The sequence below is a fragment of the Miscanthus floridulus genome, chromosome 19 (assembly GCF_019320115.1).
Source record: "Miscanthus floridulus cultivar M001 chromosome 19, ASM1932011v1, whole genome shotgun sequence".
Lineage (NCBI taxonomy): Eukaryota > Viridiplantae > Streptophyta > Magnoliopsida > Poales > Poaceae > Miscanthus > Miscanthus floridulus.
In genome coordinates, this window is record NC_089598.1 from 98,812,417 (window position 1) to 98,838,402 (window position 25,986).

The 25,986-nt window shown below is 43.3% G+C and overlaps 2 protein-coding genes across 2 annotated transcripts; one reads left to right on the top strand and one right to left on the bottom strand.

The window, feature by feature from the left end:
- The first annotated feature begins 398 nt into the window (after positions 1 to 398).
- On the top strand, positions 399 to 3,810 carry LOC136527342 (uncharacterized protein At2g39910-like). Its single transcript, XM_066520036.1, has 7 exons — positions 399 to 1,010; positions 1,275 to 1,361; positions 1,498 to 1,688; positions 2,305 to 2,500; positions 2,668 to 2,732; positions 2,903 to 3,004; positions 3,615 to 3,810. The coding sequence occupies exons 1-7, from the start codon at positions 495 to 497 to the stop codon at positions 3,724 to 3,726; spliced, it is 1,269 nt and encodes a 422-aa protein (XP_066376133.1). The 5' UTR covers positions 399 to 494; the 3' UTR covers positions 3,727 to 3,810.
- Positions 3,811 to 3,844: 34 nt separating this feature from the next.
- On the bottom strand, positions 3,845 to 5,934 carry LOC136527343 (acetylajmalan esterase-like). Its single transcript, XM_066520037.1, has 4 exons — positions 5,624 to 5,934; positions 5,250 to 5,462; positions 4,721 to 5,146; positions 3,845 to 4,608 (listed from the first exon to the last, which is right to left on the bottom strand). Exons 1-4 carry the CDS (start codon positions 5,889 to 5,891, stop codon positions 4,364 to 4,366), a joined length of 1,152 nt encoding a protein of 383 aa, XP_066376134.1. The 5' UTR covers positions 5,892 to 5,934; the 3' UTR covers positions 3,845 to 4,363.
- Positions 5,935 to 25,986: the final 20,052 nt, after the last annotated feature.

Below are 25,986 nucleotides of genomic sequence, written 5' to 3' on the forward strand. Positions count from 1 at the left end.
TGAAACCAAACACTCTTTTAGAAGATTTTAGAAGACTACCTAAAATTTTTAGAAGCTAAAGTCCTCATAGCTCGGAACCAAACAGGGCCATAATACCGTGTGAACTCTATCCAAAATTGGTTAAAGCTGGGATAACTAGAAGAGGACGGGAACGATCTGATGGTAGGTGAGGTACAGCTGGGTTAGCTTATAGCGTTCCTGCCACCTGCCCTGCAATCCCCATCGTGCTTCCCATCAAAAAAAAAAAAAAAAAATCCCCGTCGTGCTTTCCCTGTGGGCCTGTCGCATACGACCTGGACTGGTCCCCGGTGGTGCGCGTGCGCGGTAAAACTTAGTCAGGCCTGTTCATGTGGAAAAGATCGTTGTATTTTGGCCCAGCTGGCCCAATTAATAATTTTACAAAAAAATGGCAGGTGGAGTTTTACAAAGACGACCCTTCACTGACGCCGGCGCCGGCGACGAGGCGCTACAAGCCTACAACCCTCCAGTCCGCCATGCCTCACGCCGCCGCCACCGCCGCCGCGGCGCTCCCCCGCACCGCTCTGCTCACTATCTCCGCGCCGCTCCGTGACTCGCTCACCGCGGCGCCGTACGAGCCCCCCGCGGGCTCATCCGCCTCCGTCAAGTCCCTCCTTGCCTCCCTCCTCCCTTCGCCTTCCCCTCCCCCGCCCCCGCCCCAGGCCCTGGCGCCGGCGGGAAAGGAGGCCGGGGACCTCCTCCTCTTCTGCGCCGCCGTCCTCGCGGCCTCTCCGGAGTACCCCGCCCTGCACTGGGTCCCGGCGGGCCTCGCGGGCGCGGCCGCCGCCGCGGTGAAGGAGATGGCGGCGGCGGGAGGTTGGGGCAGCGTCGGGGAGATGGTGGTGGCCGTGGCGCCGGAGGTGGTGCCTCCTCTCAAGGCCGTGGTGAAGGACTCGTGCGTTGACGCTGACAGCGACGAGATTGGCGCTGTGAAGCCGCCCAAGGAGCACGCTGCGGTCGCCGCGCACCAGTTCCGGTGGCTGGTGTCTCAGGTTTGTGCTCCGTGATGGGTACTGTGGCATTGTTCTTGCCAATCGTTTGGTTATGACTTTTATAGAAGTTCAAAAGAAGCTGATGTTAGGAGAATTTGGTACTGCTCTTCGGATAAAATGTTACTGCTATGAGAACATTTTGCACTGGAAACTTGTAGTACTAGGCTACTAGCATAAGCAGCAGCAGAGCTGTATCAGTAAGTGAAGCAGTAGTGATATGACTGCATAGAGATGTTTACTTCAGTTTCTATTTTTGTATTTCAGGTAAGTTACCCTAAGCTTAGGGATTTGTGTTGGTTAGTCATTCCATGTGCCCTGACAACCTTGGATCATTGGTCGCCAGAAGTTAAGGTACAGTGCTGTTTTGGTTTCTCTACTGGGGATAACAGTAGTATAGACTGTATGTTAGTGCCAACTTTGTCTCAGTAGCATTCATTTAAATTTTGATTTGGCCTTGTTGATGGACATTGTTCCATATAATTGACAGGAACAAGGAATGGTTAGTTTTGTACACATAGCGAAGAATGTGAAAGTGACGGAATTAAGTTTGTACGAAGACGCCATACTTGACGCGTGCTGCCAGAACATTCCTGTGGATGATCAGTTATGGTACCAGGTTATTGAGGTATCTGTGCTGTTGCTGACATGCACTCAGCGGAGCAATCCCCGTAGTCCTTGGTAAAGTTTCTATCTAATTTAAATCATATTTTCCTTTTATAGATTGTTGTGATCAAGTCTGTTCTTCCTAGCTTACAGATTCCAAATAGGTAAACCTATTCTGCTGTGAGATTATACTGGGCTGTGGATATTCAGAATTTTATATGATAATATGTTATTTCTATCACACTTCAGTTTATGAACTGTGAACTATAGTATCCCTTTTAAATTTTGTACCAAAAAATTAGACGAAGATGACACAGGGAAAATTATGGCCTTATATGTTTAAATGAGGCACAGCTAGCTTGTGAAAAACAAACATTTGCGAATTGAATGGTTTGGACCAAAAATTTCAACATATTTAAGGGAGATATAGCATTTGTTGCAGTTATATTGAGATACATAATCATTGCTGAATAACCTATAGGTAAAACGTTAGTGGTTACTGTGGAGAACACAGCCTATAATTAAGTGATTGAGTTGACTATTGGCTGATATTTTGCATTCTATATGACTTTCATATGCTTGCATTGCAAATTTTGCTCGACTCTAGTATGAACATCCACAAAATATGTTTATATTTCTTGAACTCCCTCGTCTTTCTTTTATTCAACTTCATTTTTTAAATTGGTTACAGGTATGATCGAATGCTTAGTGAGATGTTGGGCCACCTGGAACGGCAGCCACTAAATAAAGAGCGCCGTGTTGCGTGGCTGACCCTTATTGGGCCAGTTTTCGATGCTATGGGCCTCTTCCTATTGGCACATTTTCGCCGCCTTTTCTCACTCTTTTTCCAATGGATGCACACTGATGATGATAAAACAGTTCTTCTGGTAAGGAAAATGTTCGAATTCTTAATTAGCATCAAAAGAAAGTACTATAATACATCTTCACATTTTTGTTCCTATCAGATAATGTCACCAATTTATGGATATGGAATTTGTTAACCAAATTGATTATGGATTTTTTCTATGAATTTGATCCATGAATATTTTTTCAGACTTTAAAGCAAATCCATGCCATTATCAAGCTTACCTGGATCAGGAAGTCACCTTATACTTTAAGGTATTAGAAGATGTGATATATGTCTTCTTACTTATCAAATTCTGCTTGCTGTGCTCCCTATATTATAGCATCAAGTATTCCTGATCCAAAGTCAGAATTATTCTTTTGAAGTTCGGAATAATGCATTATTAACTAACTAGTGACTTCAAATCCATTTCTTTTGTGTATAGACTGGTGGACGAGCTTGTTCTATTATATAAAGAATCAGCGACAAGGAGCAACCGTGAAGTCATGCGAGGTCATATCCTGGAGATACTTGTACTGCTTCAGAAGTAAGTAACTCTCCTTTAGTAACAGTTCTTGTGCATGCATAGTGGCACAGTAAGAGCTACTTTAGTGGCAATCAGACTTGCTCTATGAAAATCCATTTTGTTCAGAGTAGTTCATTAAAACAGAAACAGTGCACTCTGTCTCTCTGGCTGCTGTTCTATTTCCTAGGTGTAACAGTGCACTCTGTCTTGCTGGCTGCTGTTCTATTTCCTAGGTGCCATTAGCTTGCATATTGTCTACCTCAATTTGCTTGGGACCGAAAGGCTATGTTGTTGTTGTTGTTGTTGTTACCTTCTGATGTATCCAACTCAGCAATTGGGATTATTACAATGGAACTTAGCATAGAGGTTACATTATTTCATTTATGGGATGGGTCTGATTATGTATTTATTCTCGTTATCTTCTCATCCTTTTGTGCTAAACATCCCCTTTTCCCCTGAGAGATGAGGGTACAGTGTACTGTGCAAACATGGCGAAGTTCTTTTTTCTTCTTAATGAGGACGTAACCTATTGCCTTTGGTATTGGTTGTGCCACATGAACTAGGAAAAGGTTGCTGTATCAACTTCCATTTTATATCCCTGTTTCTTATAGTAATAGGTTTACTGATGCAGCTGCAAGGGACAACAATTTGAGGAAGCTTGGAAGAAGCATGAACTAGACCCAGACTTGACGATGCTGCTGTCCACTTTCAATGAACTTTGTATAAAGAATAGTTCACCATGATGTTGAGTTTAACTAGGTGTTATCAAATTAGTGTAAATATTTCACCATCGCCTATTCTGCCATCAAATATTTCACCATTGCCTATTCTGCCATCCTCATCTGCTGAACGAAACCCTTGATTCTTGTGGCAAATCCCATCCCATTAAAAAAAATTCTAAGTACCTGTAGGGGCAGCAGGACAAGGTATGAACAACCCATGCCTTGTTGACAGTTTCTTCCTCTGCATCCATTCTGGTACACACGTTTGTATTCTGTGTTCATCATGGATTTTGTGCAGCTGACTGCACCAGCTGGATGCTGGAGGACTGCAACGTGTATTTTGCTCACAGCTTGATGATAGCATTACTTTAAGAGTACAGAGCTCATAGCATATAGTAATATACTACCGATATGAGCCTGTTCGCTTGCTCGTAAACGATCGTAAATTTCTAGCCGGGAATAGTGTTTTTTTCTCACACCAAACCAGCCAGCAGTAAATAATCCACGATCGTTTACGGCCTTCCGAACAGGCTAGCTGACTGATGCTCCTAGATCCTAGCACTACCAAGACAGCTAGCTGAACCAATCGGAGCCTTATTTGTAGCCGGAGTTTCGAGTGTATTTCTACCTAAATTCTATATATGGTCATGACGCGAGTCTACGTCTGGCCGTATTTTTCCGGGAAGCTCAGTATCTGCGGCTGCAGGTACTTGCCGTGGTAGATGAGCCTGGACATGGCCCTGTACGCCGCCTGCGTCATGTGTATCCCGTCCCAGCTCAGGTACGTGGACGGCTCCGCGCACGCCGCCGCCCCGTCGAAGCCGCACATCCGCCACCAGTCGAAGTTGTACTCGCCGCCGCCGCCGCCGCAGCAGGCCTTGCGCGTGCTCGCCGCGTCGAAACCTGTGAAGAAGAAACAGACAGAGAATGCTTGCGCGTCGAAATGCACTGCACGACTCGCGTTACGCATGTCGCCATGTTGCCATGTGTCATGTGTGTGACCGTGTGTGCGTACCGAGCGTGGAGGCGTTGTGGAGGAGGGTGAGGAAGGAGTCGAAGTAGTCGGCGTAGGCGACTGCGGCGTGCGGGTACGACGCCTGCAGGTCGGCGACGGCGCGCCGGAGCCGCGAGTTGTGCTTGGCGGCGAAGTCGTTCAGCTCCCGGAGGCACCCCGCCGAGTCGTAGTCGGCGGGCTCCGACTTGGCGGCGTTCATGGCCAGGTACCCCGGCACGCAGCCGATGGGGAAGTTGCCCGGGACGATGACTCGGCTGGCGCCCATGTCCAGCACCTCCTTGGCGGCGTCGATGATGGTCTTTACAACCCCCGGGATGAGCTTCTTCACCTCGGCCACCGGCTTGTCCTGAAAGAAGGCGTAGTTGTAGTCGTTTCCACCGATCTCCCCGACCAAAACCAGAGACTTCTGAAGCCGTCTGCGTATCTCTGCGTGCATGCAGTCACACAATGCAAAGAATTTGAGCCTTGCAGTGCATCGATCCATGGAGGGAGCTGAGGACGGTTGATCGAGGAGGAACGAAGTGGTTGCCTTGATCGATGCCGAAGGTGTACTTGAGGAAGTCCTTGAACCACCGGAGCTGCACCTTGAGCGAGTTGGAGGCGACAGGCACGGGGACGGTGAGGTTGTACTGGTCGGCCGGGTCCACGGCGGTGGCTCCGGCGACGGCGAAGTTGACGCCGTGGTCGAAGCTCTTGTTCTTGCCCAGGTACGGATTCAGGAACGGGAGACCCAGGTCCTGGGCTGCATCCATGCCATGCATTGCGCATATATAGACGCAGATCACGAAAGCAGATCGATCAGATCAATGCATTGTGCTTATGCATGTCATGAACTCACGATCACGACTGTGTATACGTATGTACTAAGCTTAGCCTCTGTAGAGTGACGTCATATATACATACCCAGGAAGTCGATCATGAGGAGGCCGTCAGAGCACCGCCCAGTCGGGTACCCGAACGTGACGCCGTAAGGGAGGTGCTTGATGGTCTCAAACATGCCCGGAGGCGCCTCCTTGACGAGGTTCCCCGTGTCAGTGATGGAGTCGCCGAGGCTGTAGATGGCAGTGATGCCATGGCCGGCATCGGCACCCTGCCCATGGCGGCAGCACAAGTGCAGAGCGGCGAGGGAGACCGCCAGAAGGAGAGCTGACGCAGAGGAAGCCATGGCCATAGATGATTACCCCGAAAGAGATGGCGCTCGAGCTCGAGTGAAGACTGACGAGGAGTTACATGGCGGCCACGAGGGCCTTCTTATAAAGCATGTTTGGGTGGCTGGGCGAGAGGAGGAGGCAGGAGATCCAGGGTCGGCCACATCATGTTCTAGAACGCGAAAGCATGGATGGGTGGATCGGATGGCGATTTCGACGCCCACACGGTGTTAGATAATTAGGCATTTTCACGGTGAATTTAATCCAAAAATAAAACATTAGCAGGTTTGTGACGACATATGTATGTATATGTATATCACTACCAAACGCTACAGTATGCAAGTATGACATATCGATCGATACAATAAGTACGGTAATCAGAGAGTTAAGAGTGTATCCAGCGGATGATCCCATGCCGAGGGCATCGGAGGCTCCATTCACACCAGACGTGTTGCTCGAAGTCGTGGACCACAGTCGATGTAGGAAGGTGTTCGCAGTGCAGTCCCACGAATGGTCACCAGGAAGAAGACACCTTGCTATTCCGCGAGCGATCACCAGGAAGAAGACGTCTGCGACGTGGACGAGCAGCCGCGGAATCACTCCCCAAAAACCTAATTGCCGCACACCCTGTGCAAGGTTCGTAGGCAGACGAGGGTTTCGGAGGCACCTGCTCTCCCGTTGCTCCGTGCGCGCAGAGGTATGGAACGGGAAAAATCAAAGGACGGCTGAGATGTGGTCTCTTGGAAGCGATGGGGAGATTGGATTAACGGAGGACTTCTACTTTTATGCCTGCGGCGGGGAGAGAGAAACCAGCCGAGGAACTCAGGAGACGGAGACACGAAGAGACGATAACTGGCGCAATTAACTCGCCTCCACCATAAAAGAGAGAAACTCCCGTAATTATGTGAATTAAGTGACAAAACCTGGCCATGCTCGCCCGTCCGCTCGCTCACCGCCTGCCTGCCACGCCCACGGCCTTGACCCGGCTTGGCCGGCGGCGGCGCGCGCGCGTGGCACTTCTGTGTTCTTTTCTTAGCTTCTCAATTAAGATGGATAATTTCCAACCAAATAAGCTGAGTCAACGTTCAGTCAAACTCCCGTACGGTATTAAACCATACAACGCTTAATGTTACGGACCATAGAGTTTTATTTGATTTATTAAATATTATATGGGCCAAGCCCATAATATATTCAACAATCCCCACCAAACTCTAGAGTTTGTAACAAAGTAGTCTCAAAACTATATTTTTTATATATACCAGTGTTTTGATGGAGACTGTTAAGTTAAACATCCATCTAGAGCAATAGTTTCACTCAGTCACAATTGAACAATGGACTAAGCCTTGAATTAACAGTTTTGTGTGAGGTGAATGTCACTAAAGTCCTTAGCTGATACTAGGCTGCAAAAGACATCCCCTCTATTTGAAGCATATAAGTCATACTCTAGTGCCTTTCATGAGTATTTAGAGATCACCCAAATCTCATAGACTGTGACCAGCAGTCTGACTCATATAGGTGTGTTCCTCAAAAGATATTTTGTAGGACAACATCTTTCCTTTAGCAAGCCACTTAGAACACATTAATGTAAAAACCAACATGTCTTACAGAAAGAAAAGATATACATCAGAAATGAGTCTTACTAATGATCTTTTCTCACAATTTACTACTAGCTTGTTTCACCATCCTACTTCACGGGATCTCCGATCACATAGAACAGGTTACCACAATAGTAAATTTCATGTGGGTCTCAAACTCATCTCTCTTGATGCACTTTCTATCACATTACGTGACAAACCCTTAGTGAATTGATCTGCCAGATTGTTAAACATGTGAACATAGTCCAACGCTATTACTCCAGAGTTTCTTAATTTTCTGATAGATTTTAGTCATCTCTTAACATGCCTCGTGGACTTCATGTTATCCTTAAAACTGTTAACCTTCATAATCACAGTCTGGTTATCGCAGTCCATAGAAATAGTCGGTATGGCTTTTTCAACAACCGGTAAATCCATAAGGAGATCACGAAGTCACTCGGCCTCAGAGTCAGCGGTGTCTAATGCTGTGAGTTCTGCTTCTATTGTAGACTTTGTTAAGATAGTCTGCTTGCAAGACTTCTAGGAAATAGCTCCACCTCCAAGCGAAAACACATATCTGCTTGTGGCATAAAGCTCATCAGCATTAGAGATCTAGTTGGCATCACAATAGCATTTCAGCACCTTCGGGTGTCCGGTATAATGAATACCATAGCTCATAGTGCCTTTTAGATAGCGCATCACTCTCTCAAGAGCACGCCAGTGATCATCTCCCATATTTAACACAAACCGGCTCAGCTTGCACACAACAAATAAGATATCAGGCCTTGTTGCACTAGTAAGATACATGAGCGAACCAATGATCTAGGAATATCTCAATTGATCCCTTGCTATTATCTAATTTTTCCTCAATAGCACACTATTGTCATAAGGTGTAGGAGCAGGTTCACAGCCACTAAACCCAACGCGACTCAGCACATTTTCCACATAGTGGGATTGTAACAGAGTTACCCCACCATCACCTTCTCTCAGAAGCTTGATATTAAGAATAACATCAACCTCTTTCAAATCTTTCATTTCAAAATTATTAGATAAAAATTCCTTCACATCCTCAATCACTTTGAGGTTGGATTCAAATATTAGTATGTCATTAACATATAAGCACAAAATAACTCCTTCACCCCCACCATACCGATAGTACACACATTTGTCGGCTTCATTCACAATAAAGCCAGCAGATGATAGAGTTCTGTCGAACTTCTCATGCCACTGCTTAGGAGCTTGTTTTAGGCCATATAATAACTTTAATAATTTACACACCTTGCCTTCTTGACCATTTGCTACAAACCCATCTGGTTGATCCATATAGATCTCCTCCTCTAACTCTCTATTTAGGAAAGCTATCTTAACGTCCATTTGATGAACGATAAGACCATAAGAGGCTGCCAGGGAAAGCAAAACTCGAATCGTAGTCAATCGGGCAACCGGTGAATTAGTATAAAAGAAATCCTCACCTTCCTTTTGAGTATAACCCTTGACCATAAGTCTTACCTTGTACCTCTCGATAGTATCATCAGGCCTAAGCTTTTTCTTGAACACCCATTTGCACCCTATAGGCTTACACCCATAAGGACGATCAACTATTTCTCAAGTTCCATTAGACATAATAGAATCCATCTCACTACGTACTGCTTTCTTCCATAAGTCAGCATCAGAAGAGGAATATGCCTCTTCAATGGTCGTTGGTGTGTCATCCACAAGGTACATAATATAGTCATCACCAAAAGACTTTGCAGTCCTCTGTCTCTTACTTGTTCTAGTGACTATAGTGTCATTCTCCTCAGGATTTTGCATATAGGGTTCCTCATTTTGTTCTGTCGGAGTAAAATTTTCATGCTCATGGGGAATTCTAAATTCATGACCAGTCGTGCTAGGTGTATTTTCATGGGAAATTCATTCTCAAAAAATATAGCGTCTCTAGATTCTATGATTGTATCAACAACCATCTCTGGAACACTAGAATTTATAATTAAAAATCTATAACCCACACTGTGAATAACATAACCAAGATGTTTACACCAAAATTTGGAAGAAGAGTCATAGGGACTCGAAAACTCCCAAGATCATGTCATCAAGGAATCAATTGTGTGCAGATTAGAACCAGCTGATTCGAATGCAAAACTGGAATCGACTTTCTTCAAATAGCGCCAGCGGATAACGACGAAGGCTATGATCGGTGCCAGGACGAGACATATTGGAATCTACAAAAAGAGAAAGATTGGAGTCCAAGTTATCTTAAATTAGAAATGTTTTCTCTAGGGTCAAAAATTGTGATGAGTCATGCTTAAATAGGAGTCATGTGCACGTCCCGGGTATAAATATCAAACATCGGCTATTGTAAAGGACACACAATCAATCAAATACCAGTTATTTACTTTTTTTTGGCTCCGGCCGCCCTTTAGGAGTAGGAGTAGAGTAGATCTCGGCGTATTCTTCAGCAATTACGGCTGCATCGATCTGGTCGATCTCCACAGCTTGTCTGTAAGTACCATCATGGCTTATACCTCTGTTCATATGGCTGCATCGATCCGGTCGACCTTCACTACGACTCTGGTATAAGTTAGTTATCGACTCTTGTCTAGTTCAAGTATGGCTGTATCGATCCAGTCGACCTCCACTGCTCGAACTAGATTAAGGTCAAGTTATCGGCTCTATCTAAGGATGACGTTCCTTCGAATAAATTCATTAAGTTACCGATATTGCTTATTGCTTCTATTATTTATTTAATTATAGCAATATCACTTTGCCCGATTGGGATTGATCTAGATCAGCCTTACATCTTTTTTTAACCCATCATTTGTTAATCTACACTGATCTAATCTGCACTTTAAACGATGAGTTATGTTTTATCGGCTGTTTTACATCAATCTTGATCGTGCATAGCGTGCGGTTAAGGCATGTTTGATCTTGAGTAGATCTATTGGCTAGCGAAAACTGTTCCATGGCCCGTTATCACGGCCTGTGTGATTCTGCCTCACACCCCACTATTAGCACCATGGAGTGGGGATCATTATTTGGTAGATCTATTCCTGAGAGGGCATGACCTTAACTATGCGCTATGCCTGAATCGACTGTTTTAGCCGATATCAAGCGCTTTCACGAATAGTTCGCATCATAAGATCGTTGAAGTAGCGATAGGTTGAAAGCTGTGTTAGCCTCATGATCTTATTATTGTATTACGGCCTGCATGATTCTGCCTCATGTCCCACTAATATTGGTAATAAGTTAGGGTCATCGAGTCTATTGTTGTTTCTACAGCCTGCATGATTCTGCCTCATGCCCCACTGGTTATAGCTATAGATGAGATCTAACATGTTCATTAAATTTATTTCTATTAAACGGTTGAATATTGATGAACTGTTTCTTTTATAAAAGAGTTTGATTGCTTGCAGTCATTGGCTTAGCATGAATTAATTATTGTTAACATCTTATTGTCATTGACTAATATTTATCTAAAGAATGATATTTATCCTGAACGATAACTGATTCTTCTTACGCAACCCCATGAGCTTTAACCGATTTATTCTTATGAATATGCTGGAATCGACTATTTAGTCGATCTCCTTTCATATCGACTCTCAGAGCCGCACATTCGGGACTGTTTGGCAACACCGACATGTTTCGCCCTTAATTACTGATAAATTTTCTCTCCTTGTCAATTGCAGGGTCAAATTGACTAGCACGTCTCAGGAGGAGTGCGTAGTATCGACCATCCCTGTGCTGAAGTTAGGTGGATCTCTAGCTCCATCGAGCGGACCCTTCTGGCTTGCTCATGTGCCCTCGGCACGGGACAAAATTTCATGTCGACACATGTTTCTGGCATGCCCGATAAGACCCCACAATCATCATATGGTAGTTCACAACAACAAAGACATCCTTATGCTACATTATGAAGATCTACCTGATGGAGATAAAGATGTCATCAGCAAAGCTACAGAAGAGTTTCAGAGCAAATGTTTATTGTCCTACACCAAAACACACAACAACATAATTGTTCAGAAATTTCCACTACCAAGAGTTCTATTACACGGGCAGACAGATACAACTGAAGTTGAAGACAGACGTTTCTTTACGGAAGTTGTAGACAAATCTATTCGTGATGCCATATCAAGCCAAAATGAAGCTTTCTTGGACATATTCCACAATGCCATGAAAGAAGCGATTCATGGGTTTCCAGTTGGTCAAGTTGGGCTGGCTTATTACAACATTCTAGATCCATCAACCCAAGAGACTAATCAAGTTGGTACCAGCCATCAAGAAGCAGCACCAACTGGTAATGGTGATGTCTAGGCAGATCAAGGTTCATTTGAATAGGCTCAAGGTACTACTACGAGTCAGATATAGTATAATCCTAGGCTGCTAGTACAATATGTGCAACAGCCAGTAGGGCAAGGTCAGAACCAGGTGATCAATTTTGGCACATCAGGCCACATACCGTCATCGGCTCAAAAAATAGCACCATCAATTCAAAGGATCCGTAGAGATATAGATCCTTATATCTATAATCAGAGACTTCAAGCAGCAAGTTAGCAAAGAACCCAATAGATGAAAATTCCATAGGGTTATCACTATGGCATAGATTATAATACCCTTCACATGATTCCAAATCCAGGGTATCAAGGCACATGTGATTTCAATCCATAGATGGGACAGCAGGTGCAGAAAATTCCAAATTCAAATGCTGATGAGTTGCTGCTGAAGGTGACCGAGATGATAAAGAATCAATTCGGTCTAAAGCCAAATGGGCTGACCTTCTCGTATAAACATCCATATCCAGAATGGTATAATTTGGTCGCTCTTCCCACAAATTACATGCTCCCAAAGTTCGCTAAGTTCACTGGCCAAGATAGTACAAGCACGATAGAACATGTCAGTCGGTATCTTACACAATTGGGCGAAGCATCAGTTGAGGATGCACATTGAGTTTGTTTCTTCTCCTTGTCCCTATCAGGGCCAGCCTTCACTTGGTTTTCATTATTGCCAGTCAATTCCATTGCCAATTGGGCTGACCTAGAGAAGAAGTTTCATACATATTTTTACACTGAGACTAGGGAAAAGAAGATAACTGATTTGATAACTATAAGGTAGAAGACTAATGAATTGGGCACTGAGTTTCTTCAGAGATTCCGAGAGACTAGAAACTTGTGCTTCTTATTAAACTTGGCTGATAATCAAATAGCTGCTTTAGCTGTTCAAGGAATACTGCCAATGTAGAAAGAAAAGCTGCTGGGACAAGAATTTGATAACTTAGGTCAATTGGCTAAATGAGTGGCAGCGTTCAATAGTCAATTCCAGAGTATGCGCAGAGATACCCGATTTCAGAAAAGTACCACAGTGGCCAAGGCTTACAATCCATACTCAGTCGATGACGGCTATGAAGATGAAGAAGAAGAGGTTGCTGCGGCTGAATGGAATTGATGCAAAAAACAGTAATGGTGCCAAATCCTTGGGGAAGAGGAGTCGAGGAGAGCTATGACTTTGATGTCACCAAATCAGATAAGCTCTTCGATTTCTTGCTTGAGAAGGGGCAGATCAAGCTGCCCGATGGTCATGTTATGTTGCCCCCTGATCAATTGAAGAATAAGAACTTCTGCAAATTTCATAACGCTACTTCTCATTCCACTAATGAATACAGAATCTTTCGACAGCATATACAGAGGGCTATTTAGTAAGGAAGACTCAAATTTAATACGCCATGAAAAATGAAGGTTGATGATAATTCTTTCTCAGGAGATCAAAAACATGGTTGATGCTAGGCTGATCAAAGGAAAGAGTAAGGTCCTAACATCATCCAAATCAAAAGAAGCTAGAATAGTCGATCCCAAGATGCAAATATCGACCGACAAATACAGGGAAATTAAGAGACGTCGTGATGAGCAAAAGAGCCGATATGAGCAGGGAGGAACATAAAAAGTAGGGACAACAAAGCCACGAGTTACATCTTGGATTCTGTTGAATAAGTGGCAGCGGTAGAAGGAAAAGGATTATCAGCATTGGTCAAAGGATCAAGAATACCAGCGTTAACTTGAAAGAGAGAGATATGAAAGGAAATAAGCTGAATCACATTGAAATTGTCCTTTCTTCAGACATTATTGGAATGAAGGCTTGAAGTTGCCTACCAGACATGACTGTCCAGAATGCAGCAATCAATATTGAGAGTTTAGGCAATCTCAAACCAACTGCTAGTCTATCCATGCTCTAGATGTATATCATCATAATAACATGGATCGGTGCTTAAAAAAATAAAAGTGTTCATGATCGGCTTGGAAAATGAGTTGTTGACCAAGACTGAGCTGATTATAAAGAAGAAGGCAACGAAAGAAAATATGTTTGGCAGGAAGGCCAATGGTGTCCAGAAGGTTTAACAAGAAGCCAAAAGAGAAGGGTGCAACGCCTAATGAATAAAGAGATGGAATAGGCTCAGGCATCCGGTAAACCTCAAGTATGGCGTACTAAGCAAACAATGATAGAAAGCAACCATCGGCTAATATCCAAATGGCTTTTCTATTGCCATCAAAATTCAGAGCTCTGACAGATCAAAAAGTTTATTCAGATTTTGATGAATCAGAGTATGAGAAGATAGTTGCCAAGTTGACGGTTGTATAGCAAGCAATATTTGATAAACCAGTCAAGCATCAACACTTAAAGGCTTTATATATGAAGGGCTTTGTTGATGGAAAGTCGATGAACAAGATGTTGGTGGATGGAGGTGCTTTTGTCAATCTTATGCCTTACACCACTTTTCATAAATTTGGCAAAGGACCAGGAGATCTGATGGAGACTGACATTATGCTTAAGGATTTTGAAGGTACTGCATCTAAGACCCAGGGGCAATAAACATCAAACTAACAATCGGGAATAAGACTCTGCTCACCACATTCTTCATCATTGATGGAAAAGGGTCGTATAGTTTGCTCCTTGGTCATGATTAGATTCATGCGAACTATTGTGTATCATCGACCATGCATCAGTGTTTGATTCAGTGGCATGGAGATGATGTCGAGGTGGTTCGTGCTGATAAATCTATGAGCATCGCAACAGCCGATCCAGTCTTTTAGGAACTAGGAGACTTCAAGTGCTTTTCTGGCAAGTTATGGGAAGGAGGCTTCATTAAGATCAGCAATGAAAGCCAACAGCCGATGCAAGCGATCGGCTCTGAGAGTTTGTTTTAGTAGAAAAGTCATGGCTTCATGTCGGCCATTGGATTAAAGGAAAAATAAGCATTAAGTCATGGAGATGGGTTTAGGCTGACGTATGTGGATGCTGAGTCGAATTGTAAGTGCAATTTAGAGTTAATGGATTTCTTAAAGGAGTTATATTTCGCTTAATGGGATGCTTGATCTAGGTTGATTAATCATTTGACCTTTGGTATGAAAAGTTATGCGGGACATTATCCTGGCATTTGATCAATACTCGATAGCCGATTCATTTAGTCGTCGGCTCTAATAGCCAGTACCAGAAGGGTATCGCCTTTAGTTCAAAAAATAAGATCTGAGATGAAAATCTTCAAAGAAATAAAAGCTGATACGATACATATCGCCTCTAGAGCAAGAAATAAAAACAAAAACAATCATACACAAGGGTATTGCACTGAGACACATTAATGAAAGAACAGGAGTCTTTGTTCACCAGTTTACCCTAAGTACAAACTAATCAAAGACCTTGTTCACTACATCCTGAGTGGATGTAATGTCCATGATGGCCTCTGTTGCTATGATGAATTCTTCTATCAAGACCTCATGTCCCTTAGGGCTATCGCCAATCAGGAAGCTAACCTCCATGGCGTGGAGGTCATGCCCGGTCCGGACCTACGCCACGGTTAACGCCACCGACGCGACATGACGAATGCTGTGGAGGACATTCTCCTAAATGCGGGCTGGGATGTCTTGGAGATGAGCGTCAATGAGGGAACCCTAAGCATTGACGGCGTCCACGGCCACGTTCACCGCCAGTTGGAGAGACTCCAGCTGCACCATTTGGGCTAGCGATTTAGAAGAGTATCAAGACAAAGGCAGTGGAAACTAGAATAGAAGCGTTCATGGAACTCATCTTACCTGCCACCATGGCATCAGACTCAGCTAGCCACACTCGAACGACGCTAGCCTCCTCCTCAGCCACATTAAGGGCAGTTTGAAAGACCCCAAGATAGATCTCAAGCTAGCCATTTTTCCGAATCGCTTCGGAATAGCGGCCCTCCGCCGCCCTCCATTCTCGGAAGAAGCGTCGGGCATCATCACCATCATATGAGTTGTAAGAGTCGACGATGAAGCTGACATGGAAGATGCGGCATCAGAGGATTTGCTGGCCCTAGGGAGGAGACAAAGACTGTCATTCACGATGAACCTACAGGTGAGTCATAAAAGATCATCATCATGAATAGAGGATATCAATCTCACCTTATGCGTTGGAGGCGCTGGTTCATTGGCATGTTCTCCTTTGGGACCTCCTCCGCCATGCGCTTGCCGCAGTTCTCCTCGCCGACCATGAAGTTGATTGAATCTATAGGAAGAAAGAAAGGCCACTATAGAGTTCTGCGAGGGCGAAGAAAGGCAGAGAAATAGGAACAGTTGTAAGTGTGGATGTGTTCAAGGCTGAAGCCCTCGGCCGGTATTTGAAGCCACGGGACAAAGGGGTGAACGCGTCGGGTCGTGAAAAGGCAACCACAATTAATAGGAGGCGAAGCGTCACCTCGCTAGTATCAAAGAGAATACAGCGCTGGATGACTAAGGATAGAAGATCGAAGGACTCTCTTAATAAAGGTCATGTTTTCAGACCTAGATGGGATTAAAACCAAGAGTCTAGAATTGGCTATTTTCAAAATCGGCTCTTTAGCTAGAACAAAGGTGATCAATCGACTGTGATAGTCCTTTAGCCTCATGCCTGTTCGAGTTCCCCTTGGCCAAAAGAATTTCATGATCAAAAGACTCCCCTGAAGCCCGTGTCACCTTCAGGACCTGATCTTCAAAAATAGAGAAGGGAGACAAGACTCTAGAGAGGGCTAGGGATAAATTACCCTTAATGGCCAAGAGCAAAAGAGCTGATAGAGTCACCTTATGAACTCATGTATAGCCATAATATAGTCCCTCGTTGGGAAGTTCAACCTAGATCGAGGCGCGTTATGTTGCAGAGCGATTTATCAGCCGAAGTCTACAAGAAATTTTGTGACGAATGAATTAGAAGACTTGAGTTGCCTTTGGCTATGTGCTCTTGAAAAACATTGAAGCCCATAAACCAAGGATTGTAAAATATTACAGTTAAAAGGTCAAGAATGAGCAATTCTCTAAGAGAGATTTGGTCTGGAGAGTAAAATTGTCGATCGGGTCAAAGGACAGCAAATCCAGCAAAGTGGTCACCTAATTGGGAAGGACCTTATAGGATCAAGTGTTGTGCGCCTGGTAACACTTATATTTTGGAAACACTGAAAGGGGAAGAAGAATTTGACAGAGCAATCAAATGGGGAATATTTAAAAGAATATTATCCTAATATTTGGATTAATACTTGATAACCAATTTGCTCGGTTGTTAGCTCTAATAGCCGATACCAGAAGGGTATCGCTTCTAGTGCGAAGATAAACCCAGAGGGATAAAAGCTGATACAATGTGTATCGCTCGTAGGAGCAAAGCAAACACGGACAAAGTGATGCATATAGTATGAAGTACAAAACAAAAGAAAAAGTCACTCAAGATGGAGAAATTGTTTGCTAATATCACCTATTACAAACTACAGGCCTGAAAACACTTTGGCTACTATATCATCAGCCTAAGAGATAAAGGCTACGGAGTTAGCAGCACTGAAGAAATCCTCAATCAGGCGTTCATAATCCCCAGGGTGCGCCGCAGCTGGGAAACCATGGGGAAGGAATCAAAGCTTGTGGCCAGAATGGACTTGCGCAGAAGCCAATGCCATGGTGGCACCATGGCGAATGCCATGCAAAGCGACCTCCCTGACATGGTTTGGGATGTCGTGCAGGCGAACCACCGAAACGACACCTCTAACATTGATGAATCCCGCCACGTGCTCCGTAGCCAATCGGAGGCTCTCCAGTTGGGCAGACAGATCTAAAAAGATTCAAAGGAGAGATGATCAGAGTCTTAAAGATGAGATTGAAAGGAAACAAAGGTTATGATAGATATCTCACTCGTAATTCTGGCTTTGGCCTTGGCCAACCTATCCTCCACTGAATCAACCTCAGGAGGTGATCGACATCGAACCATGGCTAGGGCCGATTCTACAAGGGAGAGACATTCAGCGAGACTCTAGCCATGCCGATCAATGGAGGCAAGCAGATCGTCATAGTCAATCTGCCTCCTTTGATAATAAGAGAGCTGGCGATGAGCTATTAACGAAGAGGACCCTAAAGGCCGAATGGAGTCGGTCCTATCCCCTAAGGCAGTGGGGGTTCCATGAGTTGTACCCTCCTAATGATGAAGGCACTGATGCAATGATGCAGGTCCATTGAGGGCCTTCTCAGCAAACTTCTTGTTGTTCTCCATGATCTCAATCCTACGGAAGAACAAGAACTATACTAAGGACAAAAAGGTTTGAGGTGAAGCGAGTTGTTTTTTGATCCCCAGTCGTGGTCTGTATATATAGCCTAGGAAGGCAAAGAGATAGATTTCATCAGTGGTGTGAAATTGAAATCAGATACAAAAAAGGATCAACGCTCTAAGAATTCAGGGAATAGATAACGAAGAGATAACAGATTCGGACTTATTGCTTTCCTAAGTTATAGATGTCATGGGATAGATACAAAAGATTTACATTGACCAGGAATTAGCCCACCAAGGTTTCTTTGGATTGATGGGAGTTCGAATCCCCATAGGCCCAAAAGTCATCATAAATCGAGTCACATCGGCCCGTTGATAAAATAGCGATAGAGGAGGGAAAAATCCGCCTGTCTAACAGATGCCTAGCTGATTTCTCGGTGACTGGGAAGCCGCTAGAAAGAAGCTTGTGGCTTTCCCAATGGGCATTTGATTGAGCAAACAAGGGGAAAGTGTCCATGTATTTTGGCCCTTCCAAACACTAGAATAGCTCTGCGAGCATGGAGAGAAGACCCAGGCGATATCACAAGGATTCTTCTAACCATAGTAGCTGATTCTTTTGCTCGATAAGGTGCTAAGATGGGAGACACAGTCACCCTATGTATAAGAAATCTTCTAACTGCTCAAGATCTTCATAGCAAAAGGATAGACCATGGAGGGTCCAGCGGAGTCGGGAGCACTCAAGGAGGAAGATAGAAGAGAAACATGGCTGAATTATTGAGTTGCTCTCGCCAGGGTCGGATAGATATTTTATAGCCAGCCTAGAAGGATGAATCCAAGAGCCTGTGAAGCAATGATGCTCTCATAAAAGTTTTGAAGCATGGACCCATGAGCTGACATAGACGGCGACAAATAGTAGACCCTAGATCAAGATTCTTTACCCGTGACTGCGGACCTATCGGGGGCACAGATGTGATAATTTTGGAATAAAATTACTTTTATCCCTAAATTGGGGGGCATGTGTTTACACCAAAATTTAAAAGAAGAGTCATAGGGACTCAAAAACTCCCAAGATCATATCATCATGGAATTAATTGCATGCAGATCAGAACCAGCTAATTCGAATGCAAAACTAGAATTGAGTTTCTTCAAATAGCGCCAGCGGATAACAACGAAGGCTATGATCGGCACCAGGACGAGACATGTTGGACTCTACAAAAAGGGAAAGATTAGAGTCCAAGTTATCTTAAATTAGGAATGTTTTCTCTAGGGTCAAAAATTATGATGAGTCGTGCTTAGACAGGAGTCATGCGTAGGTCTAGGGTATAAATATCAAAACCCCGACTATTGTAAAGGACACACAATCAATCAAATACCAGTTATTTACTTTTTTCTGGCTCCGGCCACCCCTTAGGAGTAGGAGTAGAGTAGATCTCGATAAGTTCTTCAACAAGTATGGCTGCATCAATCTGGTCGACCTCCACTGCTTGTCTATAAGTATTGTCATGGCTTATACCTCTGTTCATATGACTGCATCGATCTAGTCGTCCTCCACTGTGACTCTGGTATAAGTTAGTTATCGACTCTTGTCTAGTTCAAGTACCGCTACATCAATCTGGTCGACCTCCACTGCTCGAACTAGATTAAGGTTAAGTTATCGGCTCTATCTAAGGGCGACGTTCCTTCGGATAGATTCATTAAGTTACCGATATTGCTTATTGCTTTCATTATTTATTTAATTACAGCAATATTTTGTGTCAACACAAGAAAAACACAATCAACAGTCTTTGGTTGAAGCTTTCATTTTTTGTTTATTGGCACATTTACCTTTGCCAAACAACCCCAAGTTCGCAGGTAAGAGAGATTTAATCTCTTCTTCTCCCATTCCTCGAATGGTGTAATTTCTTTGTTCTTTTTGGGCACCCTATTCAGGACATGACACTCTATCAATATAGCCTCACCCCACCATTCCTCAGATAGTCCCGCAGTTTCTAACATGGCATTAACCAAATTAGTAACCAAATTAGTTAGAGTGCGGTTCTTTCTCTCTACAATCCCATTGGACTATGGTGAGTATGGTGGCATCCTCTCATGAATAATTCCATGCACCGCGCAAAACTCAGAAAATTCTTTTGAGAAATATTCTTCCCCACGATTGGACCACAAACGTTTGATTTTCTTCTCAAGTTGATTTTCTACTTTAGCTTTACAGACTTTAAAATAATGCAACACTTCATCTTTAGTTTTCAATAAATACACGTAGCAAAATTTAGTACAATCATCTATAAATGTCATGAAGTATCATTTATTATCTTTAGTCAATTCGCCATTCATTTCACATAAATTAGAATGAACGAGTTCTAATGGTGCCAAGTTCCTCGCCTCAAGAGCCTTGTGGGGCTTGCGCAGTTGCTTCGATTGCACACACACCTAGCACTTAGAATCTTTGACTAAGTTAAATTTTGGGATTAAATTCAGATTTGCAAGCCACGTAAGACAACCAAAATTAATGTGACAAAGTCGTGAATGCCATATATTCGACTCATCCAAAATATTAACATTGTTCACAACTTTATTACACACATCATCAAGCAAAGATAAGCGGAACAAGCCTCCGCAATCATAACATTTTCCAACAAATGTTCCATGTCTCGACACAACACACTTATTGGATTCAAGCATAATTTTAAAGCCATCGCGACACATTTGAGAACCGCTAACAAGATTCTTCTTGATTGAGGGGACATCATGCACGTTCTTTAATAGCACCGTCTTTCCCAAAGTAAACTTCAGAACGACCATACCAACACCAAGAACACACGCATGCGAACCATTTTCCATCAGCAAGGCTCTAGTCCCGCCGGCCTTATAGGAAGTAAACAAAGAAACATCAGCACACATATGAATATTAGCACCGCTATCCATCCACCACTCAACTGAAAGACAAACTGAAAGAATAAAAGGTAAAGAATTACCATACCCAGATGTTCCTCCTCTAGTTTCGCTAATCACCACATTTGTGGATTTATTTTCTTGCTTATATTTGCGGTCTAGGCACGCACTTGCCCAATGCTCATCACTCCCGCAAACAAAGCAACCTCTACCTTTTTTGTTATTTTTCTTCTTAAACTCAGCAGTTTGCTTAGGCTTTGTATTGTTGTTCTCTTGTATGTTCTTTTTTTATTACAGGATGCAAATGAGTTTTTCTTCTGCACCATATTGGCAGCGAAAGACTCAACTTCTTTTCCACAATTGTCTTTTGCTCTCGCTCTCTCCTCAACATCAAGAGATCCAATAAGCTCAGCCATGTTAAACTCTTGTCTCTTGTGTTTTAGAGAAGTAGCAAAATCCCTCCAAGAAGGTGGCAGCTTAGCGATTATACCGCCGACCACAAACTTGTCGGGCAACAAACATGGAAAATATTCTAGTTCCTTTGCTAGCGCCTATATCTCATGAGCCTGTTCCACTATAGAATAGTTTTCAACCATTTTATAGTCATACAGCTGCTCCATAAGGTACAACTCACTACCAGCATTAGAAACTCCAAACTTTGCCTCAAGAGCATCCCATAATTCTTTGCTTGATGTGCAAGATATGTAGTTTTTCTCATACTTACTATGAAGAGCACTAATCACGGCGCCTCGAAATAGGTTATCGACAGCCAAGAACTTTTGCTCCTCCTTAGGGGTAAATTATTCAGGCTTCCCCTGTGTGGCATGATAGCAGTTCATAGCAGTCAACCACAACCATCTTGGCATGCCATATCATGAAATTCTTTCCATCAAAGATATTCGGCTTCAAAGCAGCAGCAAAACCACTGACAGAAAATTACCTAACATTAGGTTTTTGGATTGTTAGATAATTAATTATTTTCATGGTCAATTTAATCTAGAAATAAAACATCAGCTGGTTCATGATGACATATATGTGTATGTGTATATCACTAACAAACGCTACAGCATGCAAGCATGACATACCGATCGATATAGTAAGTACGCAAAGTACGATAATCGGAGAGTTAAGAGTGTACCTAGTGGAGGATCCCATGCCGAGGGCATCAGAGGCCCCATTTGCAGCAGACATAGTGCATTGGTCAAAGTCATAGACCATAGTCGATGTAGAAAGGTGTTCACAGTGCAGTCCCACAAACGGTCACTAGGAAGAAGACATCTTGCTGTTCCGCGAGCGGTCACTAGAAAGAAGATGTCTGCGATGTGGACGAGTAGTCACGTAATCGCTCCCCAAAAACCTAATCGCCGTACACCCCATGCAAGGTTCATAGGCAGACGAGGGTTCTAGAGGCACCTGCTCTCCCGTTGCTCTGTGCACGTAGAGGTATGGGATGGGGAAAACCAAAGGACGGCTGAGATGTGGTGTCGGTGCAGAAAGTGACCAACAAGTAAATATTTGTAGTTTTGCCATATGTTGTGATCGGAGGTGGCCTAGCACTTGATGACACATGATTTATATTGGTTCAAGCAACGTGCCCTATGTCCAGTTTAAGTTAGTCAGTGACTTTATTCCCGAGCCTAGGTGCTCGAAGTTTGTAGTGGGGTTACAAACGAGAAGGAGAGAGATGGGGGTACAAGTGTGGCAGAACCTCCTAAGAAATTGGGCTCACGTGCATCTATCATTGTCTCAACAGATCTCTGATAGTGTACACTAGTTCCCAACAACTTAACAGGTCTATTGGGTGTCCTCGGGAAACCCGAATCATCCACGAATCTTTTCCGAATAGGATCCCAATCACAGACATTGCAGATCACAACAGTTTTCAATATACATATCAGAGATTATAAAGCGGAAGATTTAAGTTTTAATATTATAAACCAGTTGTTTCAAACTTACAAAACCATAAGTGTCATACAACCATAGTAGCGGGATAATATTACATTAACATTATTTATCATACAAACTAGTGCCTTGTCCAAAGGCCATTCATCATTCCTCATCGTCATCGACTTCAAACACTGACATGCAGTAGGGACCAAAACAAGCCTGCGCATGTGACTCACCTGCAACAAGGGTTAACAAACCCTGAGTACAAAAGTACTCAACAAGACTAACCCGACGTAAAAGGGGGTGAAAGACTTTAGAGATGCAGGTGTTGGGGCAAGGTAAGGATGTAGCAAGATTCAAAAGTTCTTTGCCAAAAGCTTACTATTCTAGATCCTATTTTCAAGTTCTTCTCCTAAATCTTCTTGGTTCATTATTTCAAACTAAGTGTTCATATCCCATGTTCCAATCCTTTTCATTCCATTCCCTTTTCTCAAATTTTAGTAATTCACCAGTCCTGCATTGCTTCTGTAATGAAACGAGTCTCCATATCCACGGAGCACCGGCAATTCAAATTGATTTAAGTCCCAGTTAGGGATTCCTTATCACACAACATATGTAGAACTTAATCTTGCATATATCAACCTTGCTACCGAATCCTCCTATACTAAGCCATCTCCACACCACCCGAGAGCACAGCACACCTCCAATCCGGCCACATTCTAGCCACGAGGGTACACGCTACTCCTGCCATCTCTCCACTCCCAGTGCGTGGGCATTCGCCTTAGTATTGAATTAGTCGAAGTAGGCTTACCAGAGTATGTGACCAGTACTACAAAGTGTCTCGTTCAGAAGATCCACAATGAGTGGCCTTTAAGCGACATAGTCGGCAACATTACCCAACATTCAAGATAAGTCACCCGACTAGTCTCTAGTTCATTCTATCTTCTTTCTTTCTTTGGCTAGAATGCCATCTTTGAGTGTATCGAATTTTTTACTTTGAAAGCCTACCATAAAGCATACTAAGCATTCTACGCCTTTGCAAATGAAATCATCTTCAAGGATGGTAAACAATTAACAAGGTAGGCAATGCATCAAGTAGGTAACATTTGAATTAATCAACTTAATGCAATAGGTAACATAGGTGATAAACTTTTCAAAGTAAACAAGGTAATGGTTTAATGCATAAACTGGGGCTTGCCTTCGTTGACGATCTCGGGTTCCGGATCAGTATCACAAATATTGAATCCTGAGACAACCGAGGATTCTTCCACAACTTACTCAACTAGGATCGATTCACTCTCGGATTCTACATGAAATAATAACATATGCTTCAACATGATGATAATGTAAACATGATGCTTTCATGGTGCATGAAATATAATAACACCTTGAGTACAACTTTCCTTCACAGTACAGTTGCAAGCCAACAAAACCAACTTGCAATTCTACGATCAAGGACCACACAAAAATGTTTACTAAGAAACCCTACATGCTTCTAAAGAACTACCCAAAGTTCTACTCCAAAGTTCTTCCTTTAATGAATGAAATCATTCATTAACTATACTCTAACCAAACTTTAATAACCTAGGGCTTATGACCTAAGTGACTTGACCAAATTGATCTTGAAACCCTACTAGTCACAAAACATGACCAAAACAAGATCAAACCCTAAACTAACACTTAGGGTTTGCTTTTATCTATTTTTGAATTAAATTTGGAATTAAGCTAAAAATGAACTTGTTCCAAATGACCTCAAAATTTTATGTAAGCTTCCTCATGACAAATTAGTGTACCAAAATAAATTTCATAATTTTTGAAGTTATACAGTGGCCTACAAAAATCATGGAAATTACATTTATCAATTAATTGACTGAATTTTTTAACATTAAAAATTTATTCAAATTTCAAGTTTCATATTTTTAAACCATAATAGAACATGTACAGAAGCTGCACACAAATTTTCAGAATTTTTGAAGCTGTAATTATTTTCCTATGAATTTCCAAATTTACTGCACTATTCAAAATTTAGAAAATACCAAAACCTCACTGTTCTCTCCCTTCTCTCATTGATAGCCTGGGCCCGTTCGTCAGTGACACAAAACAAGACACGGCGGCGCTGACAACACCGGTCGGCCAAAACGCGCCGATGGCGAGACTCCGGCGAGGCAGACCGCACCAGTATGACCAACAACACCCCACGAACCTATCCCGACCCTTAGAATAGCAGCAGGCGCACCGGAGGAAGCTCTACGCCAGCCATGGCAGCCACGGTGGCGCAGACATGGCGGCGCATGGCACAATGCCAGCTACAACACGGTAGAGATTAAAACAGAGAGAGCATCACGCTCAGGAGCTCACCGCGAACATGACGGTGTGCTTGGTGAAGGCGGAGATGGACTAGAGTGTCCTAGCCATGGTGAGGTCGGTGGTGGCGGTGCTTCGGCCGGCTCTGAGGAAGAAGACATCGTGCGGTGGCGCTGGACTGCTAGAGGTGAGGCGAGTAGGCCTGGAAGGAGCGACAGGTCGAGGCAGAGGTACTGGTAAGCGCAATTTGCATGAGGTGCTACGATGAGGATGAATTTCGCGAGCGTGGCAAAGTCACCGACGGCGAGCAGACGAGAAGAAAAGAAGAACGACGGCAGCGGGTGCTCCTATTTGTAGAAGGAGAAGATGCGTCTAGCTTTGCCAGCTCCCGAACGAGGTCGCCACAGAGACAAAGATGTGTCACCGTGCGAGGAAGCGGTGAAGGTGATCGGCGGCAGCAGCTCAGTGGCGAGCAGGCGATGGCGCTCTGCTGTCAACGGATTTTTGAAATATTTACAGAATTGCCACTAAGTTAATTTTACAAATTACTCCCAAATTTTCTAAAGAAGTTGAAAATCTCCAAAAATAAAAGTTGCTCAACATTTCAAGTTCTACAACTTTGCTTAAATGAACATTTTCAAATTCTGCCTCCATTTTGAAATTTGAATTTGGGGTGCATTTGAGCATTTGAATCATTTCAAAATTACTCCAAATTTTATATGTAAACTTTAAAAACTTTGAATACCAAAGTTGATCCTTATTAAATAAGCTTCAACTTTGCTTTTTGTTACACCCCCAAATTCCAAATGGATTTTGAAATAGAGAGAAGGGGCAAAAAGGACCTTTATAATTTGAATTTGAATTTGAATTTGATTTATTTACCTTTTTACTTAACTATGATTTTTGACCAGTTACATGGCCCATTAGGGTTATTTGAGTCAATTGACACATGGTCTCA